This window comes from Nicotiana sylvestris, chromosome 11 (genome assembly GCF_000393655.2).
Source record: "Nicotiana sylvestris chromosome 11, ASM39365v2, whole genome shotgun sequence".
NCBI lineage: Eukaryota > Viridiplantae > Streptophyta > Magnoliopsida > Solanales > Solanaceae > Nicotiana > Nicotiana sylvestris.
Window position 1 is genome coordinate 137868069 of NC_091067.1, and position 21888 is coordinate 137889956.

The 21888-nt window shown below is 34.9% G+C and overlaps 5 protein-coding genes and 1 long non-coding RNA gene across 6 annotated transcripts; 5 read left to right on the top strand and 1 right to left on the bottom strand.

The window, feature by feature from the left end:
* The first annotated feature begins 422 nt into the window (after positions 1-422).
* On the top strand, positions 423-5022 carry LOC104245920 (ruBisCO large subunit-binding protein subunit alpha). The gene is made up of 8 exons (XM_009801629.2): positions 423-593; positions 1168-1357; positions 2036-2157; positions 2310-2517; positions 2612-2757; positions 2861-3167; positions 3639-4090; positions 4491-5022. The coding sequence occupies exons 1-8, from the start codon at positions 537-539 to the stop codon at positions 4776-4778; spliced, it is 1770 nt and encodes a 589-aa protein (XP_009799931.1). The 5' UTR covers positions 423-536; the 3' UTR covers positions 4779-5022.
* Positions 5023-9057: 4035 nt separating this feature from the next.
* On the top strand, positions 9058-10279 carry LOC138882356 (uncharacterized). Its single transcript, XM_070163042.1, has 4 exons — positions 9058-9450; positions 9534-9683; positions 9777-9874; positions 10175-10279. Exons 1-4 carry the CDS (start codon positions 9082-9084, stop codon positions 10179-10181), a joined length of 624 nt encoding a protein of 207 aa, XP_070019143.1. The 5' UTR covers positions 9058-9081; the 3' UTR covers positions 10182-10279.
* On the top strand, positions 10220-11232 carry LOC138881720 (uncharacterized). The gene is made up of 5 exons (XM_070161969.1): positions 10220-10451; positions 10535-10717; positions 10783-10926; positions 11011-11157; positions 11225-11232. The coding sequence occupies exons 1-5, from the start codon at positions 10220-10222 to the stop codon at positions 11230-11232; spliced, it is 714 nt and encodes a 237-aa protein (XP_070018070.1).
* A 194-nt stretch (positions 11233-11426) lies between these two features.
* LOC138882305 (uncharacterized) lies at positions 11427-12275 on the top strand. Its single transcript, XR_011403834.1, has 3 exons — positions 11427-11688; positions 11947-12076; positions 12188-12275. It is a non-coding gene; the product is annotated as an uncharacterized lncRNA (long non-coding RNA).
* Positions 12276-12290: 15 nt separating this feature from the next.
* Positions 12291-13087, top strand: LOC138882306 (uncharacterized). The gene is made up of 2 exons (XM_070162881.1): positions 12291-12700; positions 12783-13087. Exons 1-2 carry the CDS (start codon positions 12291-12293, stop codon positions 13006-13008), a joined length of 636 nt encoding a protein of 211 aa, XP_070018982.1. The 3' UTR covers positions 13009-13087.
* An 817-nt stretch (positions 13088-13904) lies between these two features.
* LOC138881721 (uncharacterized) lies at positions 13905-21747 on the bottom strand. Its single transcript, XM_070161970.1, has 5 exons — positions 21522-21747; positions 21078-21162; positions 15443-16603; positions 14450-15194; positions 13905-14366 (listed from the first exon to the last, which is right to left on the bottom strand). The coding sequence occupies exons 1-5, from the start codon at positions 21745-21747 to the stop codon at positions 13905-13907; spliced, it is 2679 nt and encodes an 892-aa protein (XP_070018071.1).
* Between the last annotated feature and the right edge of the window lie 141 nt (positions 21748-21888).

A 21888-nucleotide genomic window follows, 5' to 3' on the forward strand; every position in this document is an offset into this window, starting at 1 on the left:
AATATTTCAAAAAGTCTTGAGAAATAATTTAAAAAATGAGCAATTAATGATAAGGGTAAAACAGGAAAAAAAGATTGTCTTTCTCTTGATTTAGTATAGTGGACAAGTAAAAGTAAAAATATATTTTTAGTATAGTGAATAAGTAAAAGTAAACAGAGGAAATATTTGTTATACACAATTATATGTGTTATTATACATAAATTATTCATTGATTATTTTTAGTTTAAACGATTGAGTGAGTGGCTATTTGGGTTAATTCTTCTTAAATATCCGAGGCACAGCCCAAGAGATGCAAACAATTAATCTACCCTTAGCTTTCTCTCAAGTCTCAACGGTTCTGGAACGGATAGAATCTTCTCGAAACTCCTCACTCCTCACTCAATAATACTTCCAAAATTAAAACAATATTAAGCCCTAGCTCCTCTCTCTTTGTATACTTTACCAAACTTCTCCTACTCTTTCACTCCAAACCCACCCAATCCCCTTATCCTCTCACAATACAAAGACTTCCTATAGCAGCTGCCTAAAGCCCTCAAATGGCTTCTGCTAATGCAATTTCCACTGCCTCTATCATCCCTTCTCCTTCTAAACAGGTTCCTTCTTTGCTACCATTTATTGTTTGTATCATTTCTTTATATGGGTCTTGTTGTTTCGAGTTTTGTTCGATACTGTGTGTGTTGTTTGTGCCATTTCTTCTTATGGGTCGTTTTATTTTGAGTATTTCTTACTATTTAGTGCTGTTTATACATGTGAGTTTACTAATATCCATCGACAGTGTTAAGAATTTTACACTATTAGGTATAAGGTTACAAATTTAATAATACAAATCCACACTTTTTATGGAAGGTTGCGTGGAAATACCTTTTGGTGACCTGATAGTGTAGAATTTCTTTATACTATTGGTGTATATAAGTTAAATTCTTTCTTGAAATGGATTATTGTATTTGTGTTTAAGAGTTCATAGTACAATTTCTTTATAAGGGTCATCTTGTTTTAAGTCTTAGGTGCTACTATGAATGTTTTTTGTACCATTGCTTTTTGGATGGGCGGTTTTGCTTTAAGTCCTTTTGGCTACTATGTGTGTTATTTGTATTATTAGCTACTGTGTTTTAAATTTGGGATGCTTACTTGTTTGTTTACTTATATATTTGAGTGTTCGATGCGCAGGGGGCATTGAAGAACAGGAGGGTCAACCAATTGCAGGGACAGAAATTCAGCAACAGAAGTGCAAAGAGCAACCGGTTTGTAGTCAAGGCCTGTGCTAAAGAAATTGCCTTTGACCAGAAATCTAGGAGTGCCCTTCAGGCTGGTATCGATAAGCTTGCTGATGTCGTCGGTCTCACTCTTGGTCCTAGGGGTATGTTTTTTATGCCTCCTAATTGTCTTTTCAATATTTTGCGGCACTGTGGGTCAAAGTTTTGGTTTTTATTGCTTATTTGAATGACCAGTACTCTTAATTCTAGTCATTTACCTTTCGTTATATCCTTGGAAATGAAGACACTTGGTGGCCTGAAAGTCTTGCCGAGCTGCATTTTAGCTCCCTTTGTATGTTTTGATTATGTAATTCCGATTTCATAAGTTTGAGCCAGAATTAAAGGAAAAGGTTGTTTCAGTCCTTAAAAGAATTCTTAGTTGATGCAGTGAATTATCTCGTGTACTTGAAGGGAAATGAGGCGAAGCAAAGAAACTTATTTCATTATTTAAATAATTTTCAGTGATAGTTCTGGATTATCTGTATGTAGAATGGGATAAAATGCCGTGATTAATGCCTAGCATTAGTGTGCTATGTCTGAATTTTCTTGCTCCAAGCGGTGCAATAGTCTTCAAAATACAAGACATTACTAGACATCTTTTGTGCTATACTTATGTGCTTCTGTTTCTATTAGCTGTGATTTAATTTGCATGAACTATGGTTTCACACTACGGCTTGTAGATCTTCAATAATCAAACCACTTGTCTGATTAAGTCTGTTAGTATACTTATATGCTTGGTGCTAAATGAATGCAATTCCTGAAGACATTTTACTCTCCTACAGGGAGGAATGTAGTGTTGGATGAATATGGCACCCCAAAGGTAGTTAATGACGGAGTTACAATTGCTCGTGCTATAGAACTACCTGATGCCATGGAAAATGCTGGTGCTGCCCTTATCAGGGAGGTTGGTTCTTTTCATGTCAATTCTTTAACTTAAGATCATAGTGATTTTGCCCTGAATACGCCTTCGTCTAGTACAAACATGATTTTCTAAATACTGTTGATATTATCTCCTTGATTTCTTCATTTGATACCTTTGAAATGCCTACTCTGAAGGTTGCAAGCAAAACCAACGATTCAGCTGGTGATGGAACCACAACTGCATCTGTTCTTGCCCGCGAAATCATTAAACTTGGTCTGTTGAGTGTTACATCTGGTGCAAACCCAGTGTCTTTGAAGAAGGGCATTGATAAAACTGTACTTGGTTTGATTGAAGAGCTAGAAAAGAAGGCTAGACCTGTTAAAGGTCGTGATGACATCAAAGGTAATATCTTAATGCTTTTCTTTGTGGACTCTATCCATCATTCATCTGTGTGCGATGCTAATTATTAGTCTTTCAAATTGTTTTGTTCGACCAGCTATTGCTTCAATCTCTGCTGGCAATGATGAAAGTATTGGCACCATGATTGCGGATGCAATTGACAAAGTCGGTCCAGATGGTGTGTTGTCCATTGAGTCATCCTCCTCCTTTGAGACAACTGTTCATGTTGAAGAAGGAATGGAGGTTTGTATCTTTGTTGCAACTATGCTATATTCTTCATAGTGACTGTTACTGACAGTGGGTTTAGTGTTGTTTTTGTTGACATTTTTTGCTTAATTCGTTGCAGATTGATAGAGGATATATTTCCCCACAATTTGTCACCAACCCTGAAAAATTAATTGTTGAGTTTGAGAATGCTAGAGTCTTGGTCACGGATCAGAAGATCTCGGCTATCAAGGATATTATCCCTCTATTAGAGAAGACAACTCAATTACGCTCCCCTCTGCTCATTATTGCTGAAGATGTCACCGGGGAAGCTCTGGCTACTCTTGTTGTGAACAAGCTGCGGGGTATACTGAACGTTGCCGCCATCAAAGCTCCTGGATTTGGTGAAAGGAGAAAGGCTCTTCTGCAAGATATTGCCATTGTGACAGGTTCTCATACGCTCACTTAACTTAAAGCTCTCTCTTCAAATAAAATATTGATGATAGTGGAGAGTATACTAGTTTCCAGGTTCCCATTTGTTCTCTGTCAGACATAAGTTAGATGAGCTTGTTCAACAGGTATTCACACTTATCATATTTAGATGTTTAGATTGTCAAATTGATAGAAACAAACATAACCATTAAAAAGATAGAAAAGAGAAAGATTTTGTGTTTTAGAGAGGGAGAGAGAGACTCCAATGCTGAGCTAAAACCAAGAACTCTAGCTTGTTTGTTTCCTTGAATCCTTAATTTCATCCTGTTCCTATATATTATTTAATTTTTATTTTAGGAAGAAACTGGGACACTGTTCATTGGACTTTCGTTTTCTTTCGGGACAGATGCAATGATTATTTTCTTGCTAAGATGCATCTATACGGCGGAACATTTCCTGACCGTGTAAAATTTGTGATATTATTTCAGGAGCTGAGTACCAAGCAACTGACCTGGGCCTGCTCATTGAGGGTACCCCAGTTGAAGCACTTGGAATTGCCAGAAAGGTGACCATTACCAAGGACTCAACAACCATCATTGCTGATGCCGCATCGAAGGATGAGATACAGGCTAGGATTGCTCAGCTCAAAAAGGAGTTGTCCGAGACAGACTCGGTTTACGACTCTGAGAAACTTGCTGAGAGAATCGCCAAGTTGTCTGGGGGTGTTGCCGTCATCAAGGTCGGAGCTGCTACAGAGGCTGAGCTTGAGGACCGCAAGCTTCGCATTGAGGATGCAAAGAATGCAACTTTTGCTGCAATCGAAGAGGGAATAGTACCTGGTGGTGGTGCTGCCTTTGTTCATCTATCAACTTATGTCCCTGCGATTAAGGACAAGCTCGAAGATGCAGATGAAAAGTTGGGTGCTGACATCATTCAAAGGGTAAAGAGTGCTCAAATATTAATGATTACTCTCATGTCTCATTTCATTTTATTTGGCAGTATTTGGCTGGGCGAGGAGTCTAATTTGGCACATGCCAAAAGTATCCTAAAACTTATGGTCCTAAATATGCTATTGACATTTTTACGGCTATATATAAAAGAGCATGTCATAAGGGTAAAATGGAAGAGTGAAGGCTAAATGGTTTCTAAATATAGAAAGATGTCATTCTTTTCCGAAACAGACAAAAATGAAAGAGTGACCTATACAATGAAACCTAGGCAGGATAGTTTTTGTTTTGGGGTGGGTGGTAGGATAATTCTGGAATGTGTGTAAAAACATGAAGTCGATATAACGAAATATTATTTATTTATGTCTGTTAACTATCACTTTTTTGTTGCAGGCATTAGTAGCCCCAGCATCTTTGATAGCCCAAAATGCAGGAATTGAAGGGGAAGTAGTAGTGGAGAAGGTAAGGGAAGCTGAATGGGAGATGGGCTATAACGCGATGACAGACAAATACGAGAATCTTGTTGACGCTGGAGTCATCGATCCAGCCAAGGTGACGAGATGTGCACTGCAGAATTCAGCGTCAGTTGCAGGAATGGTACTTACAACACAAGCCATTGTGGTCGAGAAGGCAAAGCCTAAGACAGCTGCACCTGCTGCTCCACAAGGGCTCACAGTGTGATCCAACATAACAATATTTGGTAGGAATTTTTGTTGGTGTTGAGATGAACTTTGACGCGGGGGCGGGCATGTTAGGTAAGTTGATTAGTGTAGAACTAGATGAGTGCATTGTTAAATTTTTAGCTGGCTTTTCAGCTTTTAGTTCTCACAGTTGAAACTTGCATTAAAGCAAATATTGCTGCTCATTCTGGTACCATAAAGGCAATCGTCTATCTTTTGGAATGGATAAAAGTCTTGGTTATTCATGTTCATTTCTTTTCAGTTCATAGATTGTTATTTCAGCACATTGTGTTTAAATGACACATTTGAGATGTCGTTGAAGTGTTCAAATGGAACAGTATCTAAGTGAAAAGTGTGGACAAGTTTTAGGGGCCGTCGATGTATTTTGTTTGCTTTACGCTAACAGCGTTGGCGGAGCCAAAATTTTCACCTAGGGGAGTCAAAAATATAAAAAGATATGTATCAAAAAGTTAAGGGGAGTCAATGCACATTAAATATACATAGAATGAAAATTTTATCTAGCAATAAAGTATATTTTTGTTTTTGATGGACAGCAATAAAGTATAATTTTCTGATGAAGGAGTGTTGATCGACTCTCCTCGGTTGAATGTAGATCTGTCACGGATTAAAAGTGGGAGACATTCAGAAATAGCATTACTTACAAGTGGTCATTCAAAAATAGCCCAATTTTAAAAGTAATCGAAATTTAACCACTTTTTATGTGAAGATAATCTGAACGAAAACACTGTTCAAAATCCGGAAAAATACTCCAGCATAATATACTGGAGTTCCAATATATTATACTGGAACTCCAGTATATTAGACTGGAGTTCCAGTATAATATACCGCTCCGGCATAATATACTGGAGTTTGGAACACCGGTGCTCCACTCTCCAGTATATTATACTGGAGCCAGCAAAGTATACTGGTCCAGCATAATATGCTGGAAGTTCATACACAGGTGTACCGACTCCAGTATATTATGCTGGACCGGTCTCTGTTGCAGCAAAATAGTGGCTATTTTTCATTGACTTGGTAAATGCTGGCTATTTTTGAATGACCAATCCGAAAACTAGCTAGATTGTGCTATTTTTACATTAAAAGTGCGTCCTTTGGTCTTTCATTTACGTGATTTTATATCGTTTTTAGTTTGTTAAGAGAATAAAATTTGAAAGCATAGGTCAAACTTTCATTTTATCTTAATAAGAAGCTTTTATAGCATAAAAATGATATGATATGTTTGGGATCATAAACGTTTAGGGTCACAAGTTTCAAAGTCTTATGATTGCATAATTTCATGTTTAAGATAAAGTTCTAATTCGGTTGGTTCTAAAATTTATACTCAATCAAATGTGTCTACTAAATTGAAATAATTGTTAATTCAGCTTTCCACTAACTTAAATTCTTGGATCCTCTTCTAACCAAAATATGACAAAGTGAGTTGAATTTAAAATATAAAGATTACGAAATATTACTCTGTTTACTACACCTCTCTCACTAGCACCAAAGGTAGGCATTCGTCCGTTCATCCCGTTGTGGATTAATGAAGTTTTTTTACGAAATATCTTTTTTATAAACTATGCTATCATTAAATTGAAATAAATTTGATTCAGTTCAATCTATTATTTTAACTCAAATTTGATTAAATAAAAATTAATAAAAAGAATATATCAAAACAAAATGACATTTTAAATAAGAAATCATACCCTTTCAATTCAAACATAATGTAATTGAGCCACAATCACAAGCACTGCGGGACGAAAATTTTAAACAGGTTGGTCGCTGAATCAGTTTGCGACCTACTGTTAAATAGTTCCAGGGGTATTTTTGTTCTCTCACTTTTAATGGGTGACACATTCTTGCTCTCCAATGATAGAAAAATATCCAACACTACTAAAAATTCTGGAAAGGCTATGTTTCCTTTGTCGCATTTTTGAAGTCTTAATTAGTTTGATTTTGATCAAATTTTACCAATTCTAATAGTTACCATAATTTTACGTAAGTAATTCAAGATTTTAGGAAGTAATTGCAGAAATGTTAAAGTAGAACAGAAAGACTATCGAATTGTTAGTGACACTTTACGTTTTGAATGCCCAATTCAATTTATGACTGTTTAATTTGGGAAAAAAATTATATTTTTGTTGATTAGTAATAATGAACAATTCAAGTAAAAATAACACGGTATAGCCAGTTTTGGATTGGTCATTCAAAAATAGTCAGCGTTTACGAAGTCAATGAAAAATAGCCATTATTTTGCTGCAGTAGAGACCGGTCCAGCATAATATACTGGAGTTCGGTGCACATGTGTATGAACTCCAGCATATTATGCTGGACCGGTATACTTTGCTGACTCCAATATAATATACTAGAGACTGGAGCATCGGTGCTCCAAACTCCAGTATATTATACTGGACAATTATACTTGCTGGACTCCAATATATTATGTTGGAGTTCTAGTGTACTTATGCTGGAACTCCGTCATATTATGCTGGAGTTCCAACATACTTATCCTGGAACTCCAATATAATATGTTGGAGTTCAAGCATACTTATGCTGGAACTCCAGTATAATATACTGGAGTATTTTTCGGGTTTTGAACAGTGTTTTCGCTCAGATTTATCTTTACATGAAAAGTGACTAAATTTCGATTACTTTTGAAACTGTGCTATTTTTGAACGACCAGTTGTAAATCTGGCTATTTTTGAATTTCTCCCACAACTCAATGTAAACTTTTTTGTGAAAATGGCGTGTAGTAGCCACTAAATAAGAGTGTATTTAATTTTTATCCACTATTTAAAATGCTTATCAAAAATAGGCACTACTAAGGGGGAAAAGACACAATTACCCTTTCTCTATTTCTTGTATAATCCCAAAATCGATGAAAACCCTTATTTCATTCCTTCATCTTCTCCGTCATCTTCATCTTCATCTTCTCCGTCATCTTATGTCCTTCATCTTCTCCGTCATCTTCCGTCATCTTCATCTTCATCTTCTCCGTCATCTTCTGTCCTTCATCTTCTCCGTCATCTTCGTTTTTCTTTATTTGTAAGTTGGTTCAATGCAGTGTGAAGTATGTGTGAAATTTCAAAAATTAGCATTATATGTTGATTCAGTGTAGTATATTTTGTGTGATTCTGTTTTTGATAAATTTTTAGTGTGTGAAATTTGACCTATGCACTTACAATTTAAAGTTAAGGACTGATTGTCCTTAACTTTTGCACATGAAACTTGAAGTTAAGGACTAAGTGTCCTTAACTTTGGATGTTGAAAGTATAAGTTAAGGGCTGTATTTCCTTAACCTTTGCATTTACAATTTAAAGTTAATGACTGATTGTCCTTAACTTTTGCACATGAAACTTGAAGTTAAGGGCAAAGTGTCCTTAACTTTGGATGTTGAAAGTATATATTAAAGACTGTATTTCCTTAACCTATGCACTTACAATTTAAAGTTAAGGACTGATTGTCCTTAACTTTTGCACATGAAACTTGAAGTTAAGGACTAAGTGTCCTTAACTTTGGATGTTGAAAGTATAAGTTAAGGACTGTATTTCCTTAACCTTTGCATTTACAATTTAAAGTTAAGGACTGATTGTCCTTAACTTTTGCACATGAAACTTGAAGTTAAGGACTAAGTGTCCTTAACTTTGGAAGTTGAAAGTATAAGTTAAGGACTGTATTTCTTTAACGTTTGCACTTAAAATTTAAAGCTAAGGATTGTATTTGCTTAACTTTTAAACTTGAAATTTTAAGTTAAGTCCTAATCTTTGTTTGTTTTTCCTTCTTTTCTAGTGTTATAATGGAAGGCGATCGTTTTTTTTTATTTTGACGATTGGCGTAATTTTCTGGTATATTGGAAAGGAGATTTTCAATATAAGGAAACAATTAAAAGTTTTCTGTCGAATGGCCAATGGAAGAAATTGAGGGAAAATATTTTTGGCAACTTCTTCAGATTACAAAGTGTGAAGTTCTCGGGTAAACTTATGCACTATGTATTGCTTTCTGAAATTGTTAGTAATGAACCTGATTCGATGACCTTCAAGGTATTTGACCGCGATATTAAGTTTACTCGTGATGCATTCCATATTATTACTTGTTTGAAGTCTTATTCTTCACTTGACATGAAAGGTTTAAATGAGAAAGAGAATAGGCTTTTAAGAGTCTATTTTCCTGGAAAGGACAAAATTGAGTTGGCTGATTTGTATAGTTTTATTTCTAGTCGCCCACATGGTACAACTTCATCATTTGATGACAGTGATGATGATGCTTTGAAGTTGGCAACACTCTATTTTGTTGAGTCGGTTTTGATGGGCAAGAGGAAAAATAGGAATGTGTCGGAGCAAATAATGAAAATTGTTGACGATGATGCACTTTGCGCTTCCTTCAACTGGGGCTCTCTTGCTTATGAAACGCTATTAAAATCATTGAAGAGTTGCTTGAAATCAAATGAGAATGATGTTCAGAAGGAGAAAGAGAAAGAAAAAGATATTGATAGCTACACTTTAGTTGGCTTTCCTTTTGCGTTTTGTGTCTGGATTATGGAAGTACTTCCTATTTTCCAAGAGAAACAATTTGTGAACTTCAAAGAAGTTGGTTATCCTCGAATGTTATGTTATTCTGAAATGAAGTCTCCACAATTTGATGCTCTTTGTAGAAAATATTTCCATAATAAAAAAGTAAGTTAATGTAATTACTATCTCTTTTTTTGTTTATTTGTTTTAGTTATGTATACTTATGTTTAGTTTTTCTTATATAATAGGTGTTTAAGTTGATTGAGGTGTCACCCTTTATTCCCGTGGAAGAAGAAGATACACAGCCTCTTTGTGTGGAGGAGCCAGTTTCACAAGATCAAGGCTCAAGGTCTTCTTCCACACAATTTGACGAAGGCGTACTTAAGGAAATTGTTAGAGTATGTGTTTCTGCCTTTGAATAGTATTAGTTTTTTATTTGATTATTTCTTGCTTACGAACACCTTTTTTTTATATTATGTTTTTTGATTCAGAGATTATCAGAGAGTTTTAAGAAGGATTTGCAAGCAGAAGTTACCAGAGTTAATCAGAAAATTGTTGTATCAGAAAAAAGATTGAGAACGAAATCAAGGTAATTTCAGTTAGTCCAACTTTAGGATTTTGTGTCCTTAAATTTTGAACTTGGAATTGAAAGATAAGGACTTCTTGTCCTTAACTTTTGAACTTTGAAATGAAACTTAAGGACATCATGTCCTTAAGTTTTGAACTTGGAATTCAAAGTTAAGGACTTCTTGTCCTTAACTTTTGAACTTGGAGTTCAAACTTAAGGATTGCATTTCCTTAAGTTTTGAACTTTAAGTTCAAACTTAAGGACTGCCTGTCCTTAAGTTTTAAACATGTCCTTCTCTTTGTAACTTAGTTGCTTTCTCAGGATTTAAAGAAAACTCTAGGATCAAAGCTTGATACTTTGATGAACATGTTTGGGAAAGCTGATCAGATGAACACAGATAGAGAATCTAGTGTTCCAATTAGAAAATATGGAGTTGATGATCATTGTCGTGCTACTGAGCGTACTGGCATATTCAACCAAGATGCAGGTGGTGTTGAACGTGATTATATGGATGTGCATGCAGAGGGTCAGTATGAAAGAGAATTTAGAGATGCACATCTAGATGATGAAACTGAAAATGTTACTGATATTGAGAAAGGTTAGTTATAGATTTTTATTTTTATTTTCGTTGAAATGTTTATTCAATAGATTAATACATATAAACTATGCATGTGCATGCAGAAGTTTGTGGAGTGCCGGAGAAAATTTGTAGAGTTTGTGGATTGCAATCACAGGAGGATTTAACAAGTCCATTGGGGACAAGTGTCAGCGAGATTGTATGCAAATGCTTAGAAGGAACGTATGATCTCTCTACACCGCTGTCATACAAAGAAAAATTTGGAGTTCAAACTTGTGCCAGTCAAGGTTAGATAAAATTTTCATTATATATTGTATCTTTATTTTATTATATATTGTATCTTTTGAAGCAGCAAGCGAAGAAGCTGGAGTGCAGTATCAAGAGAAAACTGGACTACAATCTCAAGACATAGGCAGAAGTGAGATTGGTTCCAAATCTATAGATGCAACATGTGATGATGATGATGTAGCTGGAATGATCTTGGATATTGCAAATGGTTAGGCAGTGCTTTTTTAATTTTATATATGTTTGTTTTAATTAAAGATTATTAACATGTTAGCTGTTGTAAATATTTTTGCAGAATCTTGTCAACAAGCATCTAAAGATCATGGTGAACAACTGCAAGATAAAGAAAATGTGGAATTGCAAGAAAAAGAAAATGTTGCACGCAATATTTTAGCTGAGTTGTCTCTTGAAAAAACACAAGAAGGTACTGCGGAGAAGACAGGTACTGATTGTGCCCTAATTATTATATGTACAATTGAAATTTTGTCTCTTCATTTGACCTGTTACAGAAAACTAATATGAATATGTATATGTATATATATATAGTGTCGCCAACAGAGGAAAACAAAGAGGACACCAATGATGACAATCTTAACCAATATACAAGGAAAAGAAAGAGAGTCAGTATTGGTTATGATGGTCCGTCATTTTCTCTTCTTACTCCTACTCCTCCAAGTATACAAATGGACATTGATGCAACTTTGACTATGGAGGGTGAAGGAAATGTTGAAGAAGAACTTGGTCGAGGTAAAAGGAACAAGAAGTTAAGCTGGCAGTTGAAATCTCCTTTTGATAAGGAAGGAAAAGCAGTAAGTTCCAAGGCAGACAATCAAAATACTCTGAAGAGTTCAGGTTGGATAAAATCAACCTATACTCGTAGGTGTATTTTTCATTATGCCAAAGAAGATGAAAAATTAGTGAAGAAATTCATTGTGTGGTTGGGCAAGGAGAAAAGGAGAGGTCGCAAAAAAGAGTAAGTCTCTTAATGTGTTTCACTACATCCTTAACTTCTGTGATTGTAAGACTAATTTTAGGACTAACTGTCCTTAACTTATAGATTCAAGTTTAAAACTTAAGGACTTCTTGTCCTTAAGTTTGAATTCAAAATTCATAAGCTAAGGACATGCAGTCCTTAAGTTTGAGTATCAAATTCAAAAGCTAAGGACACTTGGTCCTTAAGTTATAGATTAAAGTTTTCAAAATTCTAACTTGACATTTTCAAAATTTTCAGGGGACAAATTGATTTATATGCTGATGATAATAGTTTGAGGAAAAAACCATACAAATTGTATCATCAAAAAATCAGTAGCAAAATATTTTTCCTTGAGCTTTCAGATAGCAAATTTGTTCTTGATGATAAGGTTAGATAATTCACAAGGCATTTATTTTTTCTATTATTAATTTATCATTTTTTTCATTATTTTATGACTGATTTGTTATTGATTTGTTTTATTTTTTGCCTTTTTATGAAGCATATTGACATTGCTCTCTATTATCTGAGAAAGAAGGAATGCTACCACCCTCGCGATCATCCTTTTCGATGCACAACTACTGATGTTCTTTTTGAATAATTATATGGCACTTGTGTATAAAGATTTCAGTGAAGATGCTAGTGATGAGTTTTGGTGTGCTGGTGATAATCAGTTATTTCTGACACCATATGTGTGGGGGGACAGCCGTAGATGTGGAATTGCATGGACTGAGGTTGACAAAATCTTTTTTCCATGTCGGCTTCCTTCAGAAGATGATGAAGCTGTGACACACTTTTTGTTGGGAGTATTGGACTTGAATCAAAAAAAGATTGATGTATATGATTCCATATACAGTGAGCCATATGAAGCAGGAATGAACTACATGCAAATGTATGCACGCATGATCCCCCATTTGCTAAAGTTCTCACAGTTTGACAAAAATCACAAGTCTTTTGGGAATGTCTTCAACAAATTTGATATACAGTGGCAAAGATCACCACACCAAACTGGATCGTACGTGTTATTATTTGTTATATTATTTATATGTACTTAAGATTTATTGTTTAATTCACTGCATATCTTACATTTCTCTTAGGACTGATTGTGGTGCATTCCTGATCAAATTTGCCGAGTTGCTGATGATTGGAAAGGACGTGCAGCAATTCCAACCCGAAGACATAAAAGACTTTCGAAAAGAACTTGCTGCAAATCTTTGGGCACATGGTGAATGGAAAAGAAATTCTGGTTATGATACTCCACCAGAAAATGTTGGTGATGATTATGAGAGTGAAAATGAAACATTCTGTCCAAAGGAGTTGTAAAGAAATTGTGGTGTTATTTTTGTATAAAATTGCTGTAAAGGTGACATCTGAATTATGCCAGTTTAGGATAGTTCTGAAATATTCTGTAAATTTGTGAAAAGGCACTTATATTTTGTTTTGTTGGCATAGCGTAATTTTTTGTAACAGCTACGCAAAATTACAATTTCAAAAGTTATGTCAAGGCATTTTGTTATTTATTTCGTTATTTCTCTCAACTGTTGATTTGTCCATTGAGTTTGTTAGTATTTGTTCATGACTAAGTATAAGTGAACTTCAAATTCAAAGTTAATGGCCAAATGTCCTTAACTTTTGAACTTGAAATTCAAAGTTAAGGACCGACAGTCCTTAAGTTTTGAACATGGGTCTATAACTTAAGGACCTTATGTCCTTAACTTTTGAACTTGTATTTCAAACTTAAGGACTCCTATAGTTAATGACAAACAGTCCTCAAGTTTTTAACATCGGACTATAACTTAAGGACCTATGTCCTTAACGTTTGAACTTAAAATTCAAAGTTAAGGACAGACAGTCCTCAAGTTTTTAACATGAGACTATAACTTAAGGACCTCATGTCCTTAACTTTTGAACTTAAAATTCAAAGTTAATGACAGACAGTCATTACGTTTTTAATATGGTACTTTAACTTAAGGACCTCATGTCCTTAACGTTTGAACTTAAAATTCAAAGTTAAGGATAGACAGTCATTACGTTTTCGAAATTGAAAGTTGAACTTACTGACTCCTGTTAATAATTTTTAATTGTTGAACTCAAAAGAAATTAAAAGAAGGTAACAAGATATAAATATTGAAAATCTAGGCATCCGCTCAAATTAGAATAATAATGAATACAATCTATAGCAAAAACTTAAAAGAGTCGATAAACATAAGTGTATATTTCTACTCTTCTCTATGCTTTCTTGAAAATGGATGGAGTGCCGGAGAATATATACAAGCTGTTCTATTATGACCAATTCTTCTGCAACGACCACATTTGAATGTTATTTTTGATGGCTTGGTAGCAGGAATATGCCGTATCTTTTGCCTTCTACCTGGTGGCACTTTGAAATCTGGAAGTTTAACAATTTGTGACTTAACACTCTCTGGTACAATCCATGAATCAGTATGTCCTATAAGATGTATTTGTCTTTCATATGTTTTCAGCCAAGATTCCTTTAAGTACCAGTGCGAACAAAAGTCAGACTTCTTGATGTTTCTCTTCTCGATAGCTGCAATTGCATGTGTGCATGGTAATTCATCAAGTTGAAATTGAAAACAATCACATGTTCTTTTGTTTAAGTCCACCAAGAAAGTTATTCCTTCTTCTTCAACTCTAGAACGCCATGAATCAACAGGGAAGACCTTCAATGTTGAAAAATTATAAGTGAGTACATTATGTTAAAAAATGTCAAAATCATAATATAAACATAAAACATAATACTTACGTTCAAAGTAAATGCTAAATCTATTCTGTTCTTCAATTCCTCCTCTACCCAACAAGAAACATCATAAAATGTTCCTTCTGCTTTATTTCTTCTTTCATAAAACCAATGTTGTAGCTTCACTTGAATGAAATCCATCATTCTTAGTATAGGCAGCTCCCTTGCTTCTAATAGCACTGAATTCATCGACTCAACTATATTTGTTGTGAGCATGTCATATCTTCGTTGTGGACTACAAGAACGTGCCCATCTTTCCGGTGGTTCTTCCATCAAGTAGTCATAAGTTTTCTTATCTACATTTGCAATATCTGACATGTATATGTCAAATTCTTTACGCTTGTATACTCTTGCAGCACTTTGGAAAAGTTTTATGACCTCACTTTTCACCTTTCTTCGCTTTAGGTTCTGCTCCAAATGATAGATGCAAATCCCATGATGGCTTTCAGGATATACCTTTACAATGCCATTTGCAATAGCTTGATGCCTGTCTGATAAAAAAATCAAATTCTCACGGCTCCCAATTGCATTGCGAAGCTGACTAAAGTACCACTCATAGGAATTGTTGTTTTCAGATTCTGCTATTCCAAAGGCTAATGGGAAAATTTGGTTATTTGCATCTTTTGAAACTGAAATCATTAAAACACCACGATATTTTGACTTCAAAAAAGTCGCATCAATAGCAATCACTGGTCTACAATGATTCCAACCAGCTATCGATGATCCATATGCGTAAAACATATAAAGAAACCTGAAAATACAATATAAAACAAGGTTAAAATACCCGAAGTTTAGGACAGTCAGTCCTTAACTTACATTTACAAGTTATAAAGTTAAGGACATGATGTCCTTAACTTTTATTTCAAAGTTCAAAACTTAAGGACCGGAAGTCCTTAACTTTTAATTACAAGTTCAAAACTTAAGGATAGGCAGTCCTCAACTTCTGGTTATAACTCAAAAGTTAACAAGGCTAAAGACAGCATGTCCTAAATTGTTTACCTATTGTTGTCGTCTATCTTTATGTTAGTATAAGTTCCCGGGTTTTTACTTGTCATCATGTACAAGTATGAACACAATAATTCATAATTTTCTTCGGGACTTCCTCTTATTAAAGCGGAAGCATGTTGAATAGCACGCCACGCCTTGTGATATCCAATGTCTAGTCCATGCAATTTTTGCATCTCTGCCATGACAAAAGCTGGTGTAACTTCAAATCTTGGGTCCCGAAGATTATCGATAATGTAACCACTAATCAACTTTGAAGTAGCATGCCTTTGATCTGCTTTCCTAGTGTTAACAGAGCAGTCATGCTTTTTCTCAAGCTTTACTATCTTGAATAATGTTGAGTCTTTAATTCTGAAAGCACGCACACACCAACGACACCTATCATCATTGCATGTCAACGAATATCTTGTTGAGCTTGATCTAACAACTTTGAATTCAAAATGTCCTTTGATTGCTACATTAGAAAAACAATTAATTATGCTCTTCTTCTTGTCAAATACTGATCCGACTTTTATTTGATCCAAAGAAGCATTTTCTCTTAATATCGTAGTTGGGGATTCTTTTTGTTTCAAATTTGATCTTCGTTTAGTTATTTGAGTGCAGGTTTTGTCAGCAACTACTTCGATTACCGGTGCACTCTCTAAGACTTGAATACCCAAAGCTTGTTCGTTGTCAATCTCTATAATGCTTTGTCCTTCTACTTGAATAGAATCAAATGTTTGATGCACCTCTTCATTTAATGGTTGAGCTTCAACCATATCTACTTCAACTATCTGTTGGCATCGCTCTTGATTGTCATGTTGAGTTTTTGTGTTGGCATGTTCATTGCTTGTTGATGCAAAAACTCTTTCCGAAATATCAACTATGAAACGACAGCTCTTGAAGAGTGAATGAGTTTTTAGCAACTCTATACATGTGTGAAGATCTAAATCTTTGGATACAAGCATTCCTTTGCTTGTCCCAAGGTTGATATCAAACCATATCAATATTTCAAACTTTTCACTATCCAATTCAATAAGCTCAAAAATTTGTTTAACGAAATCTTCAAACTGAATTGACTCAAGTGCTAGGAAAAGCTTTGTTTGATGATCAAGATATTTATAGTCTTCAGTCCATCTACCATTAAAAGCAACTATTATGCATATTGTTTTCATCCTACAAGTCAAGAGAATGGGAAACAAAGGACATACGTTATAAAGCAATCCTTGTAGAATTAAGAACAGGTGTACTGTAAGTGCAAGACCAAGTTAAGGACTGCCAGTCCTTAACATTTAAACATGTAATTAAAGTTAAGAACTGCCAGTCCTTAACATTTAAACATAGAATTAAATGTTAAGGACTGTCAGTCCTTAAGTTTTAAACATGGAATTAAAAGTTAAGGACCGTCAGTCCTTAACCTTTTAACATGGAATTAAAAGTTAAGGACTGTCAGTCCTTAACTTTTGAACAAGAAATTAAAAGCTAAGGACTGTCAGTCCTTAACATTTAAACATGGAATTAAAAGTTAAGGACTGTCAATCCTTAACTTTTAAAGATGGAATTAAAAGTTAAGGACTGTCAGTCCTTAACTTTTGAACCAGAAATCAAAAGCTAAGGACTGTCTGTCCTTTAACATTTAAACATGGAATTAAAAGTTAAGGACTATCAGTCCTTAACATTTAAACATGGAATTAAAACTTAAGGATTTCTAGTCCTTAACTTTTGAACCAGAAATTAAAAGCTAAGGATTGTATGTCCTTTAATATTTAAACATGGAATTAAAACTTAAGGATTGCTAGTCCTTAACTTTTGAACCAGAAATTAAAAGCTAAGGACTGTCTGTCCTTTAACATTTAAACATGGAATTAAAATTAAAAGTTAAGGACTGTCAGTCCTTAAGTTTTAAACATGGAATTAAAAGTTAAGGACTACCAGTCCTTAACTTTTGAACCAGAAATTAAAAGCTAAAGACTGCATGTCCTTTAACATTTAAACATGGAATTAAAAGTTAAGGACTGTTAGTCCTGAACATTTAAACATGGAATTAAAACTTAAGGATTTCTAGTCCTTAACTTTTGAACCAAAAATTAAAAGCTAAGGACTGTCTGTCCTTTAATATTTAAACATGGAATTAAAAGTTAAGGACTGACAGTCCTTAACATTTAAACATGGAATTAAAACTTAAGGATTGCTAGTCCTTAACTTTTGAACCAGAAATTAAAAGCTAAGGATTGTCTGTCCTTTAACATTTAAACATGGAATTAAAATTAAAAGTTAAGGACTGTCAGTCCTTAAGTTTTAAACATGGAATTAAAAGTTAAGGACTACCAGTCCTTAACTTTTGAACCAGAAATTAAAAGCTAAGGACTGTCTGTCCTTTAACATTTAAACATGGAATTAAAAGTTAAGGACTGTCAGTCCTTAACATTTAAACATGGAATTAAAACTTAAGGATTGCTAGTCCTTAACTTTTGAACCAGAAATTAAAACATACAATTTGAAACTCAAGCTACAGGACTTTGTATACAGAAGAACAACAACAAAGTGAAGGACATTTTGTCCTTAAGTTTTTTTATTCAATTTGCAAAATGAGGCCAGTAGAATCAAAGTTAAGGACATAGTGTTCTTATTTTTTTGAATTCAATTTCCAAAATGAAGACACTATGTCCGGAATACAGAATTATCATAGGAGGCGGTGTCTATAAATTTATCAATCCAGAAATTCAAAAAAATCAAATTCTTATCTAATATATAATCAAATCAATACAGATCTAAAAAAGTATAACTATAGCGAAATAAAAATTGATAGAAACACATGAAATTACAACTTACTGTTTATCTATGTTGTTTTTTTGGATTAGATTGCTGAATTTTTGAAATCGGGAAGAGAAATGGTGGTTCGTCCTCAGTTGATCGCCGCTGCTGCTGTTGCTCGCTTCTTCTCTTTGTGTAATTGTTGCTTGTGTTGATAGCGTAGGTATAAGTTATACCAGAAGGGTATTTTCGTCTAGCCAGGTATAATTTTTTTAAAAGGAGTGGCTAAAGTCTAAATACATTGAAAACAGTGGCTTTAAAATAAAAGCCACTTGTTTTAGTGGCTATTTGTGCCGTTCGCCCAACTTTTTTGCATATTGGGCCGGGCATTTTGAGTCATTTGATTCTATAATCTAATAAAACTTCGTATTTGAATTTGAAGTACTTTATTACTTTGATTCATACTGCGATGCATATTAGCCAACTAAATTATGATAACACAATAAACAACAAGTGAACATACACATAATGGGTTTAAATTTGCTTTTTAGTCGTCACTTTAAATTTTTCCAGGCTCTACATTGTTTTTTCTTTATAAAAAGAAAATTATTTTCATTTTTAAAATTGTAAAATTCAACGACGATTCCAGAATTAAGATGTTTGAAGGTTTTGAGTTGAGGGAGTAAGTTCTGAAATATATATCTAACTCTATTTATACTTCTTTTTTTCACACGTATATAGAGTTCGGTCCAAAGTATTACATTCTAAAGAATCTGATTATTTGTGGTTGGATCCACCACGGGGAGAATCAAATCCAAAATTTGTGTTCTTTAACCCTTTATGGATGGCACTAGATGTAGAAAAAATTATTCGGAATCCAAATGTTCGTTTCTTGACAATTTACATTGGAACCAAGAATTTTGTTTTTCTAATTAAAAGTTTGGGATTGGCTATTGTTTGAAAAGCTAATTTTGTCGAAGAAAATTCAAAGTAGTTAACACTAATGTTTATAGATGTCTATATTAGTAAACAACTTGACATGAAATATTTAACATAGGCTGAAAATGTCAACTTTTTGAAAGATTACTAAGAAATAAGGTCATCATCAATCACAATCTAATCTATATTTTGCTTTAATTAGAAGAAGGCGAAAGTGTATGTGCCTAATGAACATTGCATATGGCCCCAAACAAATTTATGTTTCTCTTTTTTAGGGTATTTTTCCCATTGGTTTCGTGTCAACTTCAAAATAAAACGCAAGAAAAAGAAAGGGAAAAAAAAATCTAAACAATATGTAGTAGCAGACCAATATTCGAGAAACATATATGGCCCACTAATTAATTGGTCTGGGACTATTAATTGCTAAGGCAAAGATTCACAGTGCATTTATTTCCCTTCAGTATCAATCCTGTCGTTGTTGCCTTTGCCCTCTTGGATATTACTACTTTCGGTCACTTTTAGTTGCCCAAAACTTTTCACGCCCCTTAAATTTTTTTATATAATTTTATCTATAATAATTATATCATTTCCAAAGTTTTGAGAAATGATTTGGATATGAGTAGCTAATAATAAGGGTAAAATAGGGAAAAAAGATTATTTTTCTCTTAATTTGGTATAATAGACAAATAAAAATAAAAATATATTTTTAGTATAGTGACAAATAAACGTGAACGGATGGAGTACAATATATAAACTAAAATAATATGAAAATGACTTCTAATATAGAAGATTCTAGAAGTTGTGGTTATATCTTTCGTTTCTTACATGGTGTTCGATATTTACATTGGAGCTCGAACATGCAAATTCGTATCGGAAAATTCCACATTTAAAATAAAGTGTTTCCTAACAAAAGTGACTCCATATCCAAAGCTCGAACGTAAAACCGCTAATTCAAGATAAAAGATGCAAGTTGTGATATCAACTATACATATAAATAGGACTACAATAAAGGAATGAAAACAAGATAAAAGAATATACATTACATTGGCAGATTAAAAGAATCAAAAAAGTGCTTTTACTCATGTTTACCCTAAAATCTGAGTAACAATTAAGTTTATATTGTGGTTTTAAAGATACGTGATTTAGTCCAATACCAATAAATAAACAAGGAATATAATATATAAATTGAAGAATAAAGCAAGTCAAATCAGTATGCAAGCCCAGTCTTGACCTCGAGTTATGATAGCCTCGAGGTAGGTTAGTAAGAACAGTAAAATTATAAGGCTACTCTGACGAACAATAATCAAGAAAGTGGCAAATGTATATTCTGTTGTCAATGAATAGTGTGTTACAAATGAATGAGCTCCCATTTATATAGCAGGGGGTCTTAAATAAGGTACACTTCTAATTATAGTAGGGAGTCTTATTGGATAGCTGTCTAGGCCTTGGTTTTCATCGAGCACTTCGATCTTTAAGTTTTATACTCCGCCATCGGGCTCGAGTCAAGTCTGTTTTGAGCTTATTCTCGAAGCAACTCCCCGAGGCTACGAAATCGGGCATACCTGATTTTGATAGTATACAGATAGTCCCCGCGTTTCTTAGAATAAGATGATAAGAAATGATTTGAGCCTCGATTTTTTTGAGCCCCTGATGATGATGTCATCCTTGTGACATAAGCGCTCGAAGTGACCAAAATGTCCCGTCGGATCGCTTCCCCAAAACATTAAATGCTTGCCAGTGGCGGTTGGCCACTAGCGCCGCCGAACCCTTATCGTTTGCCTATAAATACAAGGCTCCTTATTCGAATCAAAAACTTTACTTCCACCTTCAAACTTTCCTGATCTCTCCCCCTTTTCATCTCTCTCTTTCACTACCTGTTACTCCCACCCTTTTAGCGCCAAAAGATATCAAACTACGCCTCTTTTCACTTCCTCTAACCTAAATCCATGGCGAAAACCTCCAAAACCGTTCCTCAAAAGGAGAAAGCTTTCTCCTCTTCTTCTCAGCCGGCCGACGATAAAGCGTCGGCCCTTTTCCGGCCCCTGTGTCATAAAGAAAAACTTCAAAGTTGAAAATCCCCCCGCGATTCCTGGTCGATGTGAGCATGTATCGAGGTATATTTGCTCGATAACAGAGAAATACCTCGAGACCATAAAGAGGGATTGTGGCTGGGGGGATGAGGTCGTGGTAGATATCCCCACCCCCGAGGAGAGTATCACCACTCATGTGGAGGGGTTCCTACGTGTTTACACTTACCCCTTCACACTGGGTCCCATCGATCCAATCGTGATCGACTTCTGCAAGAGGTATCAGGTCACCCTCAGCCAGATCCACCCTTCTTTCTGGCGCATAGTGATCATGCTCCGTTATTTCTTCTGCAAGGCCGAGGGCTAGAGTTCACCCTCAATCATCATATCTGATTGTACCGGCCTCAGCTTTTTTGAGGGTTGATCAAGCTCCAATGTCGATCGACCAAGGCCTTCTTTGCTAGCAACAACAAGGATAAAGATCGGGGATGGATGAGCTGGTTCGTGCGAGTGAGGACCTGAGACATCATCCCAGAGGAGAAAATGCCATTCCCAGAGGAGTGGAACCCCGATCGTAAGTGAAGTTTTCCCAGTAGCCATTTGTATTTCGTTTTTGGCACTACATGATACCTTTATCTTTTTTGTAGTGGTCACTTGGATGCCCCATGCGATCACCGACCTCGAAGACTGGGCCCGAAAACTAGCTCCGACCTCCTCGTATGATGAACGTCGCTGGCATGA

What these genes read in the sequence shown, in the direction of transcription:
- LOC104245920 (XM_009801629.2), top strand. Translation starts at nt 537, where the DNA reads ATGGCTTCTGCTAATGCAATTTCCACTGCCTCTATCATCCCTTCTCCT. An exon ending in AGGTCGTGATGACATCAAAG is followed by an intron (nt 2,518 to 2,611) that starts GTAATATCTTAA and finishes TTGTTCGACCAG; the next exon opens with CTATTGCTTCAATCTCTGCT. An exon ending in AGATATTGCCATTGTGACAG is followed by an intron (nt 3,168 to 3,638) that starts GTTCTCATACGC and finishes ATATTATTTCAG; the next exon opens with GAGCTGAGTACCAAGCAACT.
- LOC138882356 (XM_070163042.1), top strand. Translation starts at nt 9,082, where the DNA reads ATGGGCAAGAGGAAAAATAGGAATGTGTCGGAGCAAATAATGAAAATT. An exon ending in AATATTTCCATAATAAAAAA is followed by an intron (nt 9,451 to 9,533) that starts GTAAGTTAATGT and finishes CTTATATAATAG; the next exon opens with GTGTTTAAGTTGATTGAGGT. An exon ending in TACTTAAGGAAATTGTTAGA is followed by an intron (nt 9,684 to 9,776) that starts GTATGTGTTTCT and finishes TTTTTGATTCAG; the next exon opens with AGATTATCAGAGAGTTTTAA.
- LOC138881720 (XM_070161969.1), top strand. Translation starts at nt 10,220, where the DNA reads ATGTTTGGGAAAGCTGATCAGATGAACACAGATAGAGAATCTAGTGTT. An exon ending in TCAAACTTGTGCCAGTCAAG is followed by an intron (nt 10,718 to 10,782) that starts GTTAGATAAAAT and finishes CTTTTGAAGCAG; the next exon opens with CAAGCGAAGAAGCTGGAGTG. An exon ending in GATCTTGGATATTGCAAATG is followed by an intron (nt 10,927 to 11,010) that starts GTTAGGCAGTGC and finishes ATATTTTTGCAG; the next exon opens with AATCTTGTCAACAAGCATCT.
- LOC138882306 (XM_070162881.1), top strand. Translation starts at nt 12,291, where the DNA reads ATGGCACTTGTGTATAAAGATTTCAGTGAAGATGCTAGTGATGAGTTT. An exon ending in TCACCACACCAAACTGGATC is followed by an intron (nt 12,701 to 12,782) that starts GTACGTGTTATT and finishes CATTTCTCTTAG; the next exon opens with GACTGATTGTGGTGCATTCC.
- LOC138881721 (XM_070161970.1), bottom strand. Translation starts at nt 21,747, where the DNA reads ATGGCTACTGGGAAAACTTCACTTACGATCGGGGTTCCACTCCTCTGG. An exon ending in TTTGAGGAACGGTTTTGGAG is followed by an intron (nt 16,604 to 21,077) that starts GTTTTCGCCATG and finishes CTTGACTTGTAG; the next exon opens with GATGAAAACAATATGCATAA. An exon ending in AAGATAGACGACAACAATAG is followed by an intron (nt 15,195 to 15,442) that starts GTAAACAATTTA and finishes TTGTATTTTCAG; the next exon opens with GTTTCTTTATATGTTTTACG.